Source organism: Thermobia domestica, chromosome 13, assembly GCF_964235325.1.
Source record: "Thermobia domestica chromosome 13, izTheDome1.hap1.1, whole genome shotgun sequence".
Taxonomy (NCBI): Eukaryota; Metazoa; Arthropoda; class Insecta; order Zygentoma; family Lepismatidae; genus Thermobia; species Thermobia domestica.
In genome coordinates, this window is record NC_137466.1 from 122,033,122 (window position 1) to 122,056,173 (window position 23,052).

Below are 23,052 nucleotides of genomic sequence, written 5' to 3' on the forward strand. Positions count from 1 at the left end.
GTATAGTAGTGAAAATTCAAACAAAAATAACTTTTGAATGAATTAATAACTTGATACAGAAGGGTAAGGTGAGTACCTTTCCAATTAGTTTATAAGAAGCTTTCATTAACAGTGTTGTATGCAATAAAAAATAATTCAGTGTGATTAATTTTATTCAAAGAGTACTAATATATAAGTTGCATGAAAAAATACACACTTTTAAACCGGAATGAATCAATGTAAGTAAAGAAAAACTGAAATGAATAACATTTAATGTTCGAATCCTAAAATCAAAACACATTTGATGCATTATTCAGTTAACGTTTCTAAGTACTTGCCAGCTTGAACACTTACCTGAGGTATAACAATATCAGCCAAATATTTAGCATATAAATACAATTCTTCAGCTTGATCAAACTGTAGAGTATGCTGATTGTGCTGCAGATCATATTTTATACAATCATATATGTCAGGAATTTTGGAAATATCGAACGTCTTATTTTTAGTACAAAAGTCTTTTTCTATTTTACCCCAACGACGACCCATTAATTCCCATGTCTCTCCATGATACAGGTTTGCTTCTGTAATAGACACACAATTTAAATATAAAAATACCCATAAATGTTTTCACTAATTTCTAAAATATTTAATGAAGAAAACATGTAATTGACATGAAAGTCGTTTTACTATGGACAAGTCAACCATGACGCCAGTACTTTCAGCATCATTTGTTTCCGGTGATCCAAAGACATGAGCTACATATGAAACCTGTAAGGGCTGTGTTTTGAATTGACTTATAAATATTATAATGAAAGAGGGAATTGCAATTTTTGTTTAAGTTTCTGAAAGAGGAAACCCTAAAGAGCAAGTGGATCAAAGATAAGTAAGTTAGGGAAACGTATTTACACGAAAATAAGTGAAACATACACCGGCCTATGCTTTCCTTATCTAGCAGACGTGTTGCTTGAACAGAAAATCAGAGTTTTAGATTCTTGCACCTAGGCTGAGAGCAGAAGTGACAAAATCACCTGACTCATCCATTGTTCATATATTTATGTACAGTATTGTTAAAAAAATCCTTGACAGCTAAATCTCTAAAAGATCCTGTGCTCTTACTCATGAGCGAAAATAAGTCGAACAACTGTAAATCTTCTCTAGCTGTTATAGGAGTTTGATTTAAAGAATTGTATGCGTACGGTTACAAGAATAGCCCCTTTTAAAGAGAAGGGGGTAACCGGGATTCAGTGAAAGTTGTGCATGTTACCTCGTATATCAAAAAGAAGTTTTCCAAAGAACAATCCAGAATTCTCGTTAATATATGAAAAAAATAATTCTTTAAAATTATATATTTAACATTGCATTTGTTGCAAATGAATAGTTATAAAACACATACTGTTTAAAAATTTACTAAAATGTACTAACAAGTATAAAAATAAACTAAAATTTATTAACAAAATACACCGAAAATACTCTTTTATTTGAAGAAAATACTTTTAGAACACCCACTTACGAAAGTTACTTTGTCTGAATTGATTTCATTCTTGACATTTGGAGTAGTCTAACAGTAGCGGCTTAGAGGGAAGTCAGATTGGTAAAAAATTACAATTTAACGCCATTTACATACAGAAATCTTCTGTACATTTTCTCTCCTTAGCTTATAGCGATAATTTGATTAAAAAAAAAAAAAAAAAAAACCGACGTGACTTTCCTCAAGAGCAGTTACTGGGCACAGGTAAGCCTCTCCAATTACCTAGGCTTAATTTCCAACATATGCAACTAACGCATGCACTCTTTGCAAGGAAGCTAAACAAACAAACAAACAAACAAACAAACAAACAAAAAATCTGAGTCGTTTTAAAATATATTATTTGTTTATGATCTAATTACTATTCTCCATAAGTATAACCCTACAACATTCTACAGAACAGTCAAGAGATAAATTATTTTCACAACACTACAATTAACAGTCAAATAAAATCTTTTAAGGCGGTGAACTCACATTTTTCTGAACATTGTTATTTTATAATGAAATAGCCAATACATATTATTTTAAGACCTCCGTAAAAACTGAAATTCGAAACATCTCATCTTAATTCAGATTCAAAAAAGATTAAGTATTAATGCACCCAAAATCAAACATTTGCTCCTCACTTAGAAGTTCGTTCTTATAAGTCTTTCTTCTTTGAAAACTACCTTATGATGTCAACAATGAAACTTTATTACCGCAATCAAGAACTGTAAATGACCTACATAATATATGCACAAGAAACATATTATAGAAGCAATTTATACCTTGCTTTTAAAAAAATTGAATAAATAAGAAAAGAATTTGCAATAAAAGTGAGAACGTAACTTAATATTTTTTTCTTCCTTTTAATATGGGTTGTTGAAATGATATACTACTTTAGCTTAACTTACATATATACCCTCGACAGTTCTTAGACATGGCCTAATTACCGTACTCATTGACTACTAAATATCCGACCAAACTTTTACCTTATCTGAAGGAAAACAGAGCTTGCACGTTCAGACACATATGCTTATAAAATTGAAACACCTATATTTAATGTGTGAGGTGGTAACACTGATCACTGGGCCATTTTTGATAGTGTATTAGGTGATTGTCCCTGACGGCACCCCTGAGTTTCAAAGAGGCCAACTTGTGGGTACAAGCGGTTAGTTGTCGCAAATGTATCCAAGCCGGCCAGTACATTAAGTGTGTTGCGATGAACAATGTCCACCGTGATGGCACCTATAGAACTTATTTTAAAAAATCGGCCGAAGATTGGTGGTAGACGGAAGAAAAGAATCCATGACAGAGATCGGTCAGCACTAATAAATACTGTTAGCAAGGATCATAAAGTGAATGTGGCAAAACTGACTGCAGAATTCAATCAATGGTTGGAACAGCCTATTGTGATAATCACAGTCTACCAACAACACTTCAACGAGAAGAAAATTGTGTCGGGAACATGCAAAGTGGACCGCCGATGATTGTAACATGAAGAGGTTCGATGGGTGCTCTTTCACACTATTTCCAACAACATGCCGTATTTATGTATGTCGAACATCTAAAGAAGCCCGTGTTCCGAACTGTCCCCTCCCTACTATGAAACATGGAGAAGGCTCTGTGGTGTTGAGAGCCAATTTTTTTTTAGTACTCCGTGATTATGTACACAGAACATTCCTATCTATGATTATGTGGACACTTTAATATATACTGTATATATATATACAGGGCGTAACATAAATGCATGGCCAAAAGTGACGAGGTGAATGGGGACATCCAAATAAGAAAAAATGTTCCTATAAACATGGGTTCGATACCGCTTCGTTTCCGAGATACAGGGTATTCAAATGTCGAGTCCCGCCACTGGCTCACTATGAGGAAATGAATGAAAATGTTCAATATTACAGGAATAATACAATCAGTTGGAATTATGCCTGTACAAATACATTTACACTAACATAGAGAATGAAACTAATCAACATTTCAGGTTATTGGGTTGTCAGTAGTAATATTGGCCTGACCTGAGGAAACTTTTGGCCCCTGGGTCCCTGCCTCAGGACCCATGGTCCCTGGCCGGGGTCAATGACCTAGGGGTACATAGGACCACCCCCTCTAAATTTTGGAAGGGGTACCATGGCCCACCTCCTAAATTTTGGCAGGGGTACCTAGGACCACCCCCCTTCAATTTTGGAAATTGCCAAATCTAAAAATTTGGTATGGTAGCCTAGGACCATAGTATGTACCTCTATTAGTATTGGGTGTCTATGTCGTTCCCTTTTATGGGTAAAAAATTGCCAAAAAGTCAAATTTCGGGGTTTTTTGACCTAATTTATCCCCTTTGATGAGGTGTTATTACCCTATATGGTTATATGGGCGTATACAGGGGTCCATTACCTTTCATAAGACATGGGTAGATTAATGCACCCCTTGAAAAATTTGGGAGGGGTACCTTGGCCCACCCCTTAAATTTTGGAAATTGCCCAATTTAAACATTTGGTATTATAGTATAGGACCCTAATATGTATTATGATAAATTTGGATGGTCCACCTCGTTCCCTCTTAGGGGTATCAAATTGCCAAAATATAAACGTAAGCAATACGTAGTACCACGTGTTTGGTTTTGACCTAAGTTATCCTTTTGGATGAGGTCCTATTACCTTATATGTTTATATGGGCGTATACAGGGGTCCATTACCTTTCATAAGACATGGGTATATTGGTGCACCCCTTTAAAAATTTGGGAGGGGTACCTTGGCCCACCCCTTCATTTTTAGAAATTGCCCAATTTAAACATTTGGTATAATAGTATAGAACCCTAGTATGTATCACTATAAATTTGGGTGGTCCACCTTGTTACCTTTCATGGGTACAAAATTACCAAATTTTAGTACAACCACGTGTTTGGTCTTTTCAGCTAATTTATCGCGTTTGATGAGGTGTTATTATCCTATATGGTTATATGGGCGTATACAGGGGTTCATTACCTTTCATAAAACATGGGTATATTGGTGCACCCCTTGAAAAAATTGGGAGGGGTACCTTGGCCCACCCCTTAAATTTTGGAAATTGCCCAATTTAAACATTTGGTATAATAGTATATGACCCTAATATATATTACTATAACCTCGTTCCCTTTTAGGGGTACAAATTGCCAAATTTTAGTACCACCACGTGTTTCGTTTTTGACCTAATTTATTCCCTTGGATGAGGTCCTATTACCTTATATGATTATATGGTCATGTATAGGGGTCCACTTCCTATCATAAGACATAAGTAGATTGATGCACACCGGAAGGGGTACCATAGCCAATCCCTTAAATTTTGGAATTTTTCCAATTTAAGCATTCGCTATCATAGTACATGACCTCAATATGTATCATGATAAATTTGGGTGGTCCACATTGTTCCCTTTCATGGGTAAAAAAAAAATTGCCAAAATATAAACATAAGCAATATGTTGTACCACGTGTTTGGTTTTTGACCCAATTTATCCCGTTTGATGCGGTCTTATTACCGTATATGGTTATATGGTCATGTATATAGGTTCATTTCCTATCATAAGACATGGGTACATTGATGCACCATTTAAAATTTGAGAGGGGTATCTTGGCTCATTCACTCAGTTTAGAAATTGTTTAATATAAGCATTTGGTATCTTCGTACAGGTCTTCAATATGTACCACTATAAATTTGGATGGTCCACATCGTTCCCTTTCATGGGTAAAGAACTACCAAAAATCAAATTTTCGGAGGTTATTGACCCCTTTGATAAGTATTTAGCACGTTATATGGTTTATTACCTTTATATGTGTATGTGCCCTTTTAAATTTGGGAATTATCAAATAACAAAATTCGGTAAACGTTTTTCTAGGACCCATTGTAAATGTTGGTGTTCCTCTTATGGCCAAATATTCAGAATTTAAAGGTTATTGACCTATCTTTTGATACGGCTTTATTATTGAATAACTACAGGATTTATTACTTTTTCATAAGACACAGGTGTATTTGTGTACCAATCTTAAATTTTGGGAGGGGTACATTTCTTATTGTCATATTAATAACACTAGTTAACAAATTTAAACTTTTTGTTTGTTACATGAGAAAAATCACCTGATCTTAAAGGAACTTTTTGCGCTGAATTCGAATATGCACTCGGTTTCTCTCCATCACGTACAGTTTTCCCGTAACAGAGGGATTTTCTGGAAATTCCCTCAAAAATTTCCCTTTTTCAGATATTTTATTCCCCTAGCTCCTGTCCCCTTACATATAGTAACATAGAAATTATACCTAAATATACCTTGATTTATATTAATAAACCCTAAAAGTTTCGTAAAAATCGTTTGGTTCTTTCTAGAGAAATAAATATATTTGTATGTATACTGTGTGCACTGTTTATTGCACCTGATAGTAATGCTTTCAGATCTCCTGGGTTGGGGTAAAAACGATTTGCTTTATTACTACAAACACAGACATAAAAATGAATATTTACAATAGTCAACAACACACTTGTATTGCTCTCTGTAAATTAGAAACGTGTATAAAAATAGAATGTACTTCCAACGTATATTTTTTTAAAGGTACAGTATATGTATATCTTAATACATATATATACAATTCTCCAAGTTTTTTCGTTTTGTTCATGAAATGGTTATCAATATTTGTTATCAAATGTAACAGAATGCAAAAGAACTTCCACTTCCCGAGCCCCCTACCAACTGGGAAGAGATATGGCCAAAAGACTCTGATGATGATCATGACCTTGATGAACCATCGACATCAACATGTACATCCAAGGATCCAACGTTCCTCCCTGACTGTGTTCGCGAGCCACATTTCATCCGGCAATGTGAACTTAATGACCTAGTCCGTGATTTGCACCTGACAAAACAAGAGGCGGAACTTCTGGGATCAAGGCTCCAGCAGTGGAACTTATTGGATGCAGAAACGAACATATCAGTGTACAGGAAAAGGCATGTTCAATTTTCAAGCTATTTCTCAATGCAAGATAATGTGTGCGTATGTACGGATATAAATGGGTTGATGGCGGAGCTAGGAATTCCTTACGTTCCAGGAGAATGGAGGTTATTTATCGACGCGTCAAAGGTCAGCCTTAAAGCTGTCCTTTTACATAATGGAAATAAAAAACCTTCTATACCACTTGCGCACTCAGTGAAGATTAAGAAATCCTATGACACCATGTCAACTTTGCTAAATCTTATAAATTACAAGGACCATTGTTGGCAAATATGTTGTGATCTCAAGGTAGTTGGTATTTTATTAGGACTGCAGTGCGGTTACACGAAGTACCAATGTTTTTTATGTTTATGGGATAGCCGAGCTGATGACAAACATTATGAAGTGAAGGAATGGGAACCTAGAGTGAATTACGTACCTGGAGAATGTAACGTCAAATACGCTCCTTTGGTAGATCCTAATAAGATATTACTACCGCCACTTCATATCAAGTTAGGACTTATGAAAAACTTTGTCAAAGCCATGGACACATCTGGTGAAGGTTTCAAGTATTTGCGAGATAAGTTCCCTAACCTGAGTGATGCTAAGATTTCAGCGGGAGTGTTTATTGGTCCCCAAATTAGGAAATTAATGCTTGATGATAGCTTTGACAGCAAGTTAAACAGTGCTGAGCTAGCTGCCTGGACAGCATTTAAGTGTGTTGTGCGCAACTTTCTGGGCAATAACAAAGCTGAGAGTTACACAGAAATCGTACAGGACATGATACAGAAATACAAAGAGTTGGGTTGTAGGATGTCTTTAAAAATCCACTTTTTGCACTCCCACCTCAGCTTCTTTCCTGCTAACCTAGGTGCTCTCAGCGACGAACAGGGGGAAAGATTCCACCAAGATATAATGGCAATGGAGAAAAGGTACAGGGACGATGGGATCCTTCAATGATGGGGGACTATTGTTGGGGTCTTATTAGAGAATGCAACATTTCTTACAAAAGAAGGAAGTAGTGTACGTTTTTGTAACCCAATGGAAGTTTCATATATTGTGATAGTTTTGATTGTCTTTTCATGACCTTTTGGTACATTTGTATTATTGTTTATTGTAAATTGTCACACTTGTAAATTATATTGTATTATATTTTATATATGTGTTTGTGGTAATAAAGCAAAACGTTTTACCTCAACTTAAGAGATCTGAAAGCATTACTATAAGGTGCAATAAACAGTACACACAGTATACATACAAACATATTTATTTCTCTAGAAATAATAAAGCGATTATTACGAAACTTGGAGGGTTCGTTAAATATGAATCAAAGTATACTTAGGTATAATTTCTATGTTAGTATATGCAAGGGGACAAGATCTTGGGGTGTAAAATAAACGAAAAAGGAAATTTTTGAGGGATTTTACCGAAAATCCCTCTGTTACGGGAAAGTCGTACGTGATGGAGAAAAACCGAGTGCATATTCGAATTCAGCGCAAAAAGTTCCTTTAAGAACAGGTATTTCCTTTTATGTAACAAAACCTTTGTTAACTAGTGTAATTGGTAATTGTTCTTAAAATTGGATAGTATCTCATTCATTGGGTAAATCATTGTCAAATATGAGTATGATCACGTGATCAGTTATTGACCTATGATGGGATTAGGAGTCCAGGACAGTGATACATTTAAACTTTGTAGGATAATTTGAGAATTGTCAAATGAAATTGCGTCATTGGTTTTGATTATTACAACCTATGGACCAAATATAAACGTAAGCAATACGATGTACCACGTGATTGACCTTGATGAGGTAGTGTACAGGGATACATAGCTAACCTTATTGAATCTTATGACTCATAGTCTTAAGGGAATACATGCTACAACACTGGCAAAGTTATTGTTGATGCAATTTGATTGGTTGATCACTATCTTTCGTGCAATCTGATTGGTTGCTGATTTTCAAATCTTTGCTGCATTCAGTATTAAGTTTTGTTTAACATTTAAAAAGTTTTTGAAATTTTTGTTTGAAACTTTGGTTTGACATTTTTTCGTTTGATATTTTTAGTTTGAAAATTTTTGTTTCGAAGTTTTTGTTTGAAATTTGTTTTGAAATTTTTGTTTCAAATTTTTTTTGTTTGAAACTGGTTTGAAATTTTTTTCGTTTGAAATTTTGTTTGAAAAATTTGTTTCGAAAGTTTTGTTTAAAAAATTTTTGTTTGAAATTTTTGTTTGAAATTTTTTGGTTTGAAGTTTTTGTTTCAAAATTTTGTTTGAAATTTTTTCGTTTGAAATTTTTGTTTCAAAATTTTCTTTGAAATTTTTTCGTTTAAAAATTTTTGTTTTTAAATTTTTGTTTCAAGGTTTGATTTGACATTTTTAAAAGTTTGTGCACTCATTAGTAAAGAACCGGAACTGTTTAAAACAGAAACCTCTGGCAACATTGTGGTGCAATAATACACGTCAGAACATGATAATGCAACGTCATCAGTTTTGCATCATATATAAGTATCGTTCGAGTTAGTATTCATGATAACATCATCATGGCTACTTGTCTGCAGTTTCTAAACACACGTGATGTGATGAAATCTTTTACCAAGATTACTGATTTACAACAGAATGTACCTTATAGAATCTTGGCTAGCCAAAAAATCCCTACAAAGTTTGGATTAAGAATCGTAGTGAAGCTTGAAAATGACAAGAATATAATTTTACCAGCAAGATATTTTCCCATGGAAGCATCAAAACAAGAACTGCTGCGTTTCTTAAATACTGGATCTGTATCTTTATGTTACAAAGGATTCTTGGGTCGAAGTCATCAATTTGAATTTAGTACACAGCCGGATTCGTCAGCAATTGTGATGAAATCATGAATTCAAACGTCAGCACATTCCTTTGATGTCAGACGTAGCTGTATGAATTTGGTTGGTCAGCATGACGTCAGTAACTGTCATGAAATCATGAATTCAAATGTCAGCACATTTCTTTTCAATGACGTCAACAATAACTATAAATCAACCAATACAGTGTCATCCCATGAAATCATTTGAGCAAGTGCTTTTCAGGAGGAAAGATGTGTACTTCTAACGATAAAGAATTCCTCTTCGCAAGCTATTATCCAATAAATATATTTCAAACAAAACATGTGATGATTGGTATCAGTGCTAGAACATTTGAACCAGTGATTCGATTGGGCAAAGCAGAACAATTTGGTGTACAACTGAACTTTGAAGAATGGCAAATATTATGTTCACGAATCGACCAAATGAACGATTATTTTCATGATGAGCTAAATGTGACCATAGTCAAATCATTAGGCTCAAATCATGAAGTGGTGCTGCGTACAGTCCTCGAAGAGAAGATGGTGCTGTTATGTAAAAAGAGTTTATTCCATGTCCCTCGCAACATGGTGTATCTAACACAAACGGAATGGAACAAGTTCATCAGCGTATTTCAGTGTGTGAGACATGCAGTGGAAGTGTGCAACAAAACAAGTATATTCCTGAAAAAGTACTATTTTGAAAAATATATCATGCATATTGTACAACATGTATCTAGATATTGTGATGGTTGTCAACATCGTTCGTGGGTGCATACCTGTATTGATAAACAGTTTATTTGTGATCAAATGGACATTGAGTTTCCACCAATTGATATTGCAATAGACCTTAAAAGACTTCAACTGGAATTAAAATTATACGCTAAAGATAAACTAGTGCAAGAAGTTCAAAATACATTGTATCGACAATATCCAGATAATTTATCTGGTATGGATGTATGTGCAGTGTAATAAAATGATCCATTTCAATGATTTGTGTTTTTTCATTTCAAGTACAACCCCATATTCTGACGTGTACTATTGCATCATGATAAACAATGTTGCCAGAGGATTTTGTTTTAAACAGTTCCGGTTCTTTACTAATGAGTGCACAAACTTTTAAAAATGTTAAATCAAACCTTGAAACAAAAATTTCGAAACAAAAATTTTTAAACGAAAAAATTTCAAAGAAAATTTTGAAACAAAAATTTCAAAAAAAAATTGAAACAAAAATTTCAAACGAAAAAATTTCAAACAAAATTTTGAAACAAAAATTTCAAACCAAAAAATTTCAAACAAAAAATTTTGAAACAAAAATTTTTTAAACAAAACTTTCGAAACAAATTTTTTAAACTAAAAATTTCAAACTAAAAAAATTTCAAACCAGTTTCAAACAAAAAAAATTTGAAACAAAAATTTCAAAACAAATTTCAAACAAAAACTTCGAAACAAAAATTTTCAAACTAAAAACTTCGAAACAAAAATTTTCAAACTAAAAATATCAAACGAAAAAATGTCAAACCAAAGTTTCAAACAAAAATTTCAAAAACTTTTTAAATGTTAAACAAAACTTAAAACTAAATGCAGCAAAGATTTGAAAATCAGCAACCAATCAGATTGCATGAAAGATAGTGATCAACCAATCAAATTGCATCAACAATAACTTTGTCAGTGTTGTAGCATGTATTCCCTTAAGACTATGGCGCGGTGGCTCAGTGGTAGAGCGTTCACCTCCGGTGCTTGGGGTTCCTCGTTCGATCCCAGCTCGCGCCGTGGACTTTGTGGTGGACAAACATTGCGCTCGTGGGTTTTCTCGGGGTTCTCCAGTTTCCTCCCACTTTCTTCATTCCACCATTTCATTCATTTCTCATAATCACCGTCTCCTTTAGCCTAACTGGCATAACCGTGGGACGTAAAACTTAAAGATTTCATTTCATTTTTTTTCCCTTAAGACTATGAGTCATAAGATTCAATAAGGTTAGCTATGTATCCCTGTACACTACCTCATCAAGGTCAATCACGTGGTACATCGTATTGCTTACGTTTATATTTGGTTCATAGGTTGTAATAATCGAAACCAATGACGCAATTTCATTTGACAATTCTCAAATTATCCTACAAAGTTTAAATGTACCACTGTCCTGGACTCCCAATCCCATCATAGGTCAATAACTGATCACGTGATTATACTCATATTTGACAATGATTTACCCAATGAATGAGATAGTATCCAATTTTAAGAACAATTACCAATTATTAATATGACAATAAGAAATGTACCCCTCCCAAAATTTAAGATTGGTATACAAATACACCTGTGTCTTATGAAAAAGTAATAAATCCTGTAGTTATTCAATAATAAAGCCGTATCAAAAGATAGGTCAATAACCTTTAAATTCTGAATATTTGGCCATAAGAGGAACACCAACATTTACAATGGGTCCTAGAAAAACGTTTACCGAATTTTGTTATTTGATAATTCCCAAATTTAAAAGGGCACATACACATATAAAGGTAATAAACCATATAACGTGCTAAATACTTATCAAAGGGGTCAATAACCTCCGAAAATTTGATTTTTGGTAGTTCTTTACCCATGAAAGGGAACGATGTGGACCATCCAAATTTATAGTGGTACATATTGAAGACCTGTACGAAGATACCAAATGCTTATATTAAACAATTTCTAAACTGAGTGAATGAGCCAAGATACCCCTCTCAAATTTTAAATGGTGCATCAATGTACCCATGTCTTATGATAGGAAATGAACCTATATACATGACCATATAACCATATACGGTAATAAGACCGCATCAAACGGGATAAATTGGGTCAAAAACCAAACACGTGGTACAACATATTGCTTATGTTTATATTTTGGCAATTTTTTTTTTTACCCATGAAAGGGAACAATGTGGACCACCCAAATTTATCATGATACATATTGAGGTCATGTACTATGATAGCGAATGCTTAAATTGGAAAAATTCCAAAATTTAAGGGATTGGCTATGGTACCCCTTCCGGTGTGCATCAATCTACTTATGTCTTATGATAGGAAGTGGACCCCTATACATGACCATATAATCATATAAGGTAATAGGACCTCATCCAAGGGAATAAATTAGGTCAAAAACGAAACACGTGGTGGTACTAAAATTTGGCAATTTGTACCCCTAAAAGGGAACGAGGTTATAGTAATATATATTAGGGTCATATACTATTATACCAAATGTTTAAATTGGGCAATTTCCAAAATTTAAGGGGTGGGCCAAGGTACCCCTCCCAAATTTTTCAAGGGGTGCACAAATGTACCTATGTCTTATGATATGTAATGGACCCCTATACATAACCATATAACCATATAAGGTAATAGGACGCCATCCAAGAGGATAAATTGGGCCAAAAGACCAAACACGTGATTGTACTAAAATTTGGCAATTTGTACCCCTAAAAGGGAACGAGGTGGACCATCCAAATTTATCATAATACATATTAGGGTCCTATACTATAATACCAAATGTTTAAATTGGGCAATTTCCAAAATTTAAGGGGTGGGCCAAGGTACCCCTCCCAAATTTTTCAAGGGGTGCATTAATCTACCCATGTCTTATGAAAGGTAATGGACCCCTGTATACGCCCATATAACCATATAGGGTAATAACACCTCATCAAAGGGGATAAATTAGGTCAAAAACCCCGAAATTTGACTTTTTGGCAATTTTTTACCCATAAAAGGGAACGACATAGACACCCAATACTAATAGAGGTACATACTATGGTCCTAGGCTACCATACCAAATTTTTAGATTTGGCAATTTCCAAAATTGAAGGGGGGTGGTCCTAGGTACCCCTGCCAAAATTTAGGAGGTAGGCCATGGTACCCCTGCCAAAATTTAGAGGGGGTGGTCCTATGTACCCCTAGGTCATTGACCCCGGCCAGGGACCATGGGTCCTGAGGCAGGGACCCAGGGGCCAAAAGTTTCCTCAGGTCAGGCCAATACTACTTCAGTGTTGCCAACCTGGTACAAAGTGTTATGTTTTCAAATGCACTAAACGTCCAACGTTAGCATACGACTGCTGACATCAAAACGTTCCTAAACAAGGGGGAACTGTCTTCAGAAGTTGGTGTATGGTATAAACGAACGCTTTGGCCTCCATCGAATATCTTTCTCAATTACTTATCATTCAATAGTTGTGATCTATGAACTGTTGTTTAATATTGTGAGCCATTAGTTGACTTCACACTTGGACGCCTTGTCTTTCGACAACGAAGTGGAATCTGCCCCATGTTTAGGAAGTTTTGATGTCAGCAATCATTGCTAATGTGTGGACGTCTAGTCCTATTTGAAAACATAACACTTTGTACCAGGTTGGCAACACTGACGACCCAATAACCTGAAATGTTGATTAGTTTCATTCTCTATGTTAGTGTAAATGTATTTATACAGGCATAATTTCAATTGATTGTATTATTCCTGTAATATTGAACATTTTCATTCATTTTCTCATAGTGAGCTATTGGATGGACTCGACATTTGAACACCTTGCATCTCAGAAACGAAGCGGCATCGTACCCATATTTATAGGAACACTTTTACTTATTTGGATGTCCCCATTCACCTCGTCACTTTTGGCCATGCATTTATGTTACACCCTATATATATATATATATATATATATATATATATATATATATATATATATATATATATATCGGGTGTCCGTAAAGTCCGATGCCATTCCGTGTATCTTCGAAACGACTGCGAATATGACAAAAAACAAAAACACGTCCGTCATTATTGTCAGGGACTTGAATTTTGAGCTATAGAGAATTCATCCCAGACATCCTCATATAGGGGTACGAGGGGTTAACTTGAAAATTTCAAATGGTAAAGGGGTCGAGTAATACATCGTTGGAAAGGTGTTGACAAGAGAAATATTTTGATGAAAGTTTCAAGTCGCTATGTTGACCCCATTCAAAATGGCAGGGATTCACATTTTATGTCCATAAAGTCCGTTGCCACCCCGTGTACCTGTGAATCGACAGCGAATATGAGAAAACGCAAAAACACGTAATCTAGAGGCATATTACATGCCGCCTCCAGATAGCAATAACATATCCACCAACATGTTCATTTTTACTTAGACACATGTCAGCATATTCTATGCATCTCTTTATTATTACCAAGACTCTCAATGATTCATACTTGCCGATATGAGTGAAATTTCAGTTTGAATAGAACCAGTACTGAACCTTATGATACCAACAATCGCAACATACGTCGTTGCTATTTAAGAGGTTTCATGAGAAATATGATGAATCAACTTATTTATGCTCCTCCGGTGCAAATGCAATGATTCCAAAGCATTCGTGTGGGCTGAACGTCTAAGCACAAACCTTGAAAGAAATCTATGTGGCTGATCAGGGAGTGGGCAGAGTAACGAGTAGTTAGCGCACTGGATTGTATGCCGTAAACCCTTATTTGATTCGCGGCTCTATCGCATTTTTCTGAATTTTTATAGTCTGCACTCGCTTCTCAAATACAGTTGTTGCTGAATATGTACAGTCGCGCACATCAAACTAATAATAGAAACCAGGTAGTATTGAAGTAATACTGCTTAATACTATTTGATATAGTATTATACATTTTCACAACATATGAACTCTTGTTAATATATATTTTCACAACATGTGCTCAAATGGCTGTCCTGTTCACTAACGCAAGTACGAACTCAATTTATTATGTTTGAGGCCACTTCGTGGAATACATGTACACTGATGTTATAAACCTCATTTGTTATGGCCTATTGTTATAGACCTTACCACAGGAAGAAATCTGGGGACGTCAAAACGAGTGAACGTGAGGGACATAATCCTTTAGAAATGATACGCTCGCCAAGAAACTTATGGTGTCGTTAGATGTGTGACATGTGGCACTGTCCTGCTGGAACCAGCAATTACGTTCATCCTCGTCAAAAAGCGCAATGAACTATGTAATAATATCTTGGTACACAACACTGCCCACTGTAGTTTCAAACAAAATGGGGCCGATGTGATAGGGTCCACCAAACTTCAATTTTCTGAGATGGTAAGAGGGTTTCTTGTAACACACATGGATTTTCAGTTGATAAAATTCCGAGTGTTTTGACTGTTCACGTGCCACTAAAGTGACACCACGCCTCATCAGTATTTAAAAAACGGTCAAGCTCTGCATTTCATGGTTGTCAATAAATGAGCAAAACCTGTACAGAACGCGCTTATTCTTTATCCGGCTTCTTCAATTCCTGAACACTGAACAATGCGAACATGATATGCACAAAAGTGTAACCTCTCGATCTCTCATTAAGCACTTCCATATCTGCAAGTGCGCTGATAGTCTCCAAGGACGAACGCTGCATCATACTTTTAACCTCAGCCAGTTTAGCATCAGTCAAGTCGGTTCCCTTCTTGTCTGCAACAGATCCGCGTTCTCTAAAACGGGTGTTAATCTCATAATGGTTGAATTGTTAGACACTGTTAGATCAGGATATTTCCTACACAATTCGTCTATAACACGTGCGTAAGAATATCCACTGGCAAAATGATCAACAATGAAAATTTTTGCTCTTGGGAAAGCAAATTGTTCGCCAAGGAATACATAAAGCACTAATGTAAGCGTCGTGTGCTCAATACACATCTCAATGGCGGTTAGTGTATTGTTGTTAAAACCTATGGTGCCATCTTGCGGTAGCCGATGGAACTTTTCAATACTATTTATAGACAACTGAATTTGGGTGCACGCGACTTTCGGATTGCAAGGTACAACAGTAACACTCAGCATGAAGATTAGTTTCATTAGAAGAATACATAGTAAATGTTTATGAAATAACGTACAATTCTTTACCTTTCGTTTTTGGATCTTCTTTTTTAATTTTCACTATATTCATTAACTTCTGAATGAGCTTATGCACATGCTCACAGCATTTTACAGGATTTTTTACAAAATTCAAGGCAGTGTCAATGCTGAGGGCTCCACAAGGGTTAATCTTTTCTCTATCTTCCTGAGTAAAATCTCTGTCCTGTTGCATAAGTTCGTGAAGTCGAGCTTTGGCCCTGAAAACATAAAAATGGTATCAACTTATTTCCTTTTACAAAACACATACTATATTATATCATGTTAATAATTTTTAACATTGTGTTTATTTTCGTCTGTCCAACTGCAAACACCAACTTTAATGTTAAGAAATCGGATGACAACATATTCAATATCTTCCTGAATATTATACTAACTTCAATTCACACTTTTTAAACACGTTGATTAAAGACTTTCTTCAATTGTATTTCGTAGTCAAAATTGTATCTAAAAGAAGTAAATAAGTCTTAGTGCAGTATTTTTTAAAGTTACAGATTAATAACAACATATATCACTATATATCACTAACTAACTTTGTTCGTGAAAATACGCCTTACTTTCCTGACGTTTTACAATTAATGCACTTCGAAAAAAATTCTTCCTTAACAACAAAGTGTAATACACCTCATTTAACAGTTCTTCATGGGATACAGTTTGTATATATTAAATCTCTTGCCCTGAAATGACGAGTCTAGCCCGTCATAGCCTCCCGGTGTCAAATCGCACAATGACGATCTACACTCGTTATAAAATTTAAACTATTGTAGCATCACGTAGAGTTACTATATTGATGTTTTGAAAGTTATATAATAATAAACTATCTATAATACACTTTTATAACTTATACTTCAATTATCAGAATTCAGAAAATAAATCGTAGTGGAAGGGGTTAATCAACGTATTTAAAATGTGTAAATTGAATTTACTAATTTTCTCTTTGCTAAGGTTTTCAATTTAAGCATAGACTTTTATGGATGAACAGTATCTACCACAATATTTTAGTTGGTAGAAGATGTACTGAGAAAAGGGGCTAACGATGCCCACAAACAGCTCGTTTTGATATTTATTTCCAGGATTGAAGATATGAAAAGTTTTTTCTTCTTTGTACATACTAAATATGCATCCTATAGTTTCCGTAAGCAAATATATTAATAATTCTGATTTTATTATTTTTTCTCACTTGATAATGTTACCTGAGGGCTGCCAATGTCAAAGCAGACAACCAAAAATAGGCTGCATGATGCATCTGTATTCTACTCTGCCCATTGAGGTATATTTACTTTTAGTAACAATTTTTATACGCACACAGCATTATACAATGTATTTTATATGCTGAAAATATTCAAAGTTCAAAATATTATTATCTAGTATTTTGCTACTTAGTAAGTGAAATAACTGAATGAAGCACCAAGTGCGGTAGTAGAAGTGCCCGTGCTCCAAAACTTTTATTCATCATGGAGCGTCAGGACTACATGCCTATCTTGGTAAGGAGTCTATATTTTCATTACATGAGACAATTATCATTAACCAATTTTGCGTATCAGTAGTACAATACTTACAAACTGTATTAGAAAATGTAATAAGTTCCTCATTAAACTTTACACTTCAACTAATGGATACACCTTAAAAGTAGTAAACCTAACATAAATCGGATCATTTTGCTTGGGCGCACCCAGAACTCAATAACTATTGGAATTCACCTGCACCACCTTTCAGACCCATTTATCTTAACACCAGCATCATTGTCTATTGGGTCTGGATCTTCTGCGGCACATTATCTGGCTTCCTCCATCAATATTTCATTGATTACACACAAGTGTAAATGAAAGTACAGTGAAAGAAAACATCATAAAAGATAAAAACGAAAATAATAATAAAAAACCGCTCTCATATTGAAAGCTCCCTAATTAAATACACGGGTATGTTTCATGAACAAGTGTTCTTGTTAACCTATTTCTATCCATATGTCTATATGTTATTTCCACCGCATGCCTATTATTATTTTCAATTAAGGTTTGATAAATTAATACGAAATCAATAAAATCATCGCCAATAAAAGAACACAAATGCTATAAAACAGTGATATGAAAAAGAATTATTTTGATACTATTGTAAAAATAGCAACGTCATTATGTCAGAACCTTGAGTGTGAATCTGGGTGCAAAGTGTCTTGTAAGCATTTGTTTGCGTTGCCTCAAAATTAGAAATATCATCTCAAGATTTTAAGTATTTTTATAAATATATGTATTATTATCATTGCAGTGTTCGCCTGGCAAACATACACCCAAACAAAAATAAAAATGTAGACTTGTTCACAGTATTACCAAAACCACAGCCATGTACTGTATTTATATTCGCTATTTGTATCAGTTATGAACAGATTTGTAAAAGAGTAAAATTTTATGTAGTAAAGCGCAATGATAACAAACAGAAAAAGTACTGTCGATTTATGAATATTTTAATCTCTTTAATCAATTTCGGCTCATTGAAATATTCTAAAGAATTTCACTACTACAATAAATTTGCTATGTTGACTAAAAACTCAAGCTTTAACTTTTTAGCGTTTGTAGATATCTTGGAATTACAAATCGCAAAAATGTTGATCTGTCTTTATAAGATCTACCAATTAAAAAAAAACTTGCAGAGCTCTTTATGCAAAAACAATAATTTAATATTTATGGTGAAATATTCCAAACAAAGGTTAAGTATAAATTTATGTTATAGTACCATAAAATTATTAAATTACGAAAACATAAAAATATAACTTACCTATAACCTTACAAATAAAAACATATATGCTTCCTACCCTACATACAAAGTTTAATGAGCAATATTGTTGCTTTCTTTTAATTATATTTTACGCAGCAATTAACATTTTGGATGAAATTCAACCTCAGAATGATATTTTCTTGTTTTTCTCCATATTTGTCAAGTAAATGTTTCTTCCAAGTTGAGTCGTCTCCGCACCTTTTACGTGAACATGTTTCTCAGCGCTTATGGAAGAAATAGAAAGATTCTGGAAATGGAAATGGTAAGTAATACTTCTTTATTGACCATTTTTTCCATGGAAGCCAATGTTATCGACTGCTTTGATACACAAAATTCTCTCTGTGCCCCTAATAACAAGTTATTTTATATTGAAATCCTACACTAAACATACGAATCAAACTTGTCAGGTATTACCAAAACCCGGTCTCTTTTTAATTGTTCTTAAAATAGGAGGCGATTACTTTCCAAGTATCAAGAAACTATCACTTGTTTTTTTTTTTTTCTGGGTTACTGATACTACCTAATTTGACGCGAGTGTAGCTTTTTCTTCAAAAGGCAAAATCCCTTCTCTGACAACTCTATTGTTAAAGATACTTAAATTTCTTGGCAAAAAACTCTTTTTTCGCTTTGAAACATGCTTTTTGCTTCCCTGTTTAAAGCAGCTGTTTGCTATTTTTCTTTCTTTTCTTTATTTTTGAAGTGTTTTGTCACTCTAACGGTGACTCAATTTGTCTTCCCTTAAAAGCAGGAAGCTAATATAGAGATGTAGAATAAAAATCTGCACGAGAAAATTGTGTCTTCGGCATGGTACTTTCTTCGCAAATAACATGGGTAAAAATTTATTTTAGACGTACTTCTTGCTTGGATTTTGCGTTATCTGATCTCTATGAGTATAAGTGAGATAGGACTGGATAAAAATACTGTCTCCAAACTGTTGAATGAGTTCTGATACTTTTCTTTTTTTATGTGGCTGTTGGAAACTAGCCGAAAGATCGGAGACATAGAACACACTGTTGAAATTGATGAAACTGTTTTGGGAAAGCAGAAATATAATAGAGGTCGCATAACACAGACCGATGGGTGGTTGGAGCTACGGACAGGGGCAAGTGGCAAACTTTTATGATATTAGTTGAAAGAATGGATGCTACAACTTTGGAAAATGTAACTGCGTACAATATCTTGCTAGAAACTACAATAAAAACTGATTGCTTGAGAGGGTATAGCAGGTTGGCGCATTTGGGATACCACCACGATATTGTTAATCACAGTTTAAATGTTGTTGATCCTAATGGCAGGCCAACAAAACACAGAATATAGGATATTAGTTAAGAGTAGAGCGTGATATGAGACGGCCAATTGGAACAATGAACATAATTAGAACACAATCGTTCCTCTGTGAGTATGAAAGAGTAGCAGACAGACATGTACAAATGAAGAACATTTTGAAGGCTTTCTTCGTACTGTGGATTGAAGATTTCTTCTACCCACAAAAACATTGACTATGGCCATAACTAGACAGGTTAAATCGTTACAATGCAAGTTATCCAGCTAATTTCCATATATTTCTACAAAAGAGTATTTGACAAAAAGACTCAACTTCTTCGCAACTTTGATATATACTCTACATATAAAATCATGTATGACAAGGAGACTCAAAGTGTTCCACAGCTTTTAAACACACCAATGTAGAAGTAATTGCTACATTGTCCGTCCTAAGCTTGAATAAAATGTGAAGTAAATCTCTGAAAAGTTAAAGAGCATTTATTTTCTTAATAGATTTTTTTGGGGGGTCAGGAAGAAGTTAGAAAGAGTGGCCCTATACAGAGATAAAATTATTAGATATTATCAGTGTGGATTTAGGCGAAATCAAACAACTGGATATTTACGATTCGGCAATATTCGAAAAAGGGATGGGAATACAACATCCTGGTACATCAATTATTTATTGATTTCAGAAAGGCCTATTACTCTGTTAGGAGAGAAACACTACAATATTCTTACCGAATTTGGTATACCAAAAAAGTTAGTTAAATTAATTAAGATGTGTTTAAATGAAAGCAAGTCCGAGTAGGAAAATACTTGTCCTCAAATTTTCACATCCAGAATGGACTGAAACAAGGAGATGAACTGTCACCATTAGTATTCAATTTTGTTCTGGAATACACTATAAGGAAAACTGATAGCAACCAGGGCCTAGAGCTGAACGGTACTCACCACGTTATGAGTTATGCTGATGATATCAACTGACGACGATATGAGGACAATAGAAAGAAAAGCACAGGCTTTATTAAAGGCCTGCCAGGGCATGTATTTAATAGTAAATGCAGAAAAAACTTAACATGGAAATTCGCCGTGACCGTAATGTTGCGAGGAAATTCACCATGATCGTAATGTTGCGAACTATACGCATGTTAATTATCAAGTTATACTTTAGACACATTTCAATACCTAGAATCAACATTAAAGAGACTAAAACCATATCCACGAAGAGTTAAATGTCGACTGAAAGCAAGGAATTCGTGTTACTATTCAATCCAAACTCTTTTGTCTTCGCGAATTCTGTGGAAGAATTTGAAGCTTAAAATACATGAAACGATAATTATGTCTTTTGTGCTGTATGGTTGTAAAACAGGGTCGCTTACTTTGAAGGAAGAATGCAGGCTGAAAGTATTTGAAAACAAAATCCGGAGGCGAACATTCGGACCCATACGGTTTGTTTAACATGGTTAGGGTTATTAAATCTAGGAGGCACAGGTAAGCAGGTCATGTAGATAGAATGGAAGAAACCAGGAAAGCGTTCAAAATTTTAACTGGAGACGCAATTGAAAAAAAAGACCACTAGGAAAACCTAGGCACAGTTGGGAGAACAATATTAAGATGGATCTCGCAAAAATAGGAATACAATGTAAAAACTGGATGCAGCTGGCTAAGGAAAGAAGTCAATGAAAAGCTTTTGTGAATGTGACATTGAACCTGCAGGTCTCGCAGGCCATATAGTTAGTTGCTTTATAGATTTTTTTTAAAGGTTTATATTATAATCTTGCTGAATTTCCGCTCTCGCCTATGGTGCGAGCGGTCTCGTGTTCGATTTCCGATGGGGAGACTCGGTCGAAAAAATGTAACAGCTTTCTTCAGACCAGCCATCTTGAATGAGGTTTTCCTGGGTTTCCCTCATTCACACTAGGCAAAATGCCGGGATGGTACCTAACATAATGGTCTCAGGCCACTTCCTTCCTTCCCCTTCATCGGAGCAGGGTCGGCCTTAAGCAGATTGGACCGATTGCACCCAATCGGGCCCCGCGCTAGTGCCGTCTACTCTACTGTCCAGTGTAATCTACTCTCCACTGCCATTTTAACAGCATATTAGACACCAGACCAAACAAGTATGTTGTGGTCCCTGTGACTAAATTTTGATCCTAATACATGTAATTAGTACATGCCGTTGTGCTCGCGGGGCCTCCAAACAAGTGGCTATGGTACCGTTAAGATGACTCTGCTACTTTTGGCTGTCAAGTACACACAACAACGTATTGCAATACAGATACATCCATGAACTCCACAAGAGCCTCTCCCTAAGAAGTGAATAGTTTGTATTAAGTTTCCGGGCATAAGTAAACATTTTCTTAATTTAATTCTGCAGTAGTTTCTTTATTTTTATATGTTTACAAGTTCTGTTGTAAAAATATATATTATGTCCAGGGAGTATTCTGCACACCCCCAACACCCCTAATACTCCCCGAAATTTCCTTACACCCCCCCCCCTGGGAATAAAAATATTGTTTTATTTGAGTTTGTGTAAAGTCTGGGTGCACACCCTCTTTGGTTTTGAACACCCCACTAAGTAAAAGTTCCTGGCGTTCTTACTGATTATATCATGTGATACTAACATGAATACAGAGGTGGTACGAAACATATCGGCCTCAGTGCGACTTCTTTGCATATCCTTTCTCTTATTATAGCTATATTAAAAATACAAAACCTAAGAACAAACTTTGCCCTATCCTGCAAAAAATCCTGTGGATTTTTTTTTTTTTTTTAATCAAGTCAGGAAAACGGAATGTATATTAGTGCGTACTGAATAGGTGGCTGCTTATGAAGGTTTGTCTTCTAACTCAAATAATCCAATGGAA

General features: G+C 35.0%; 1 protein-coding gene across 22 annotated transcripts in view; it reads right to left on the minus strand.

The window, feature by feature from the left end:
- The window catches only part of l(1)G0196 (inositol hexakisphosphate and diphosphoinositol-pentakisphosphate kinase), a 331,048-nt gene that overhangs the window by 109,150 nt on the left and 198,846 nt on the right, over positions 1–23,052 (minus strand). For all 22 annotated transcript variants that reach the window (XM_081736359.1, XM_081736372.1, XM_081736379.1 and 19 more), the window contains 2 exons: positions 16,145–16,353; positions 334–560 (listed from right to left, as the gene is read on the minus strand). In XM_081736359.1, the coding sequence (XP_081592485.1) occupies positions 334–560; positions 16,145–16,353 (436 nt within the window). The remainder of the gene's footprint in view (positions 1–333; positions 561–16,144; positions 16,354–23,052) is intronic.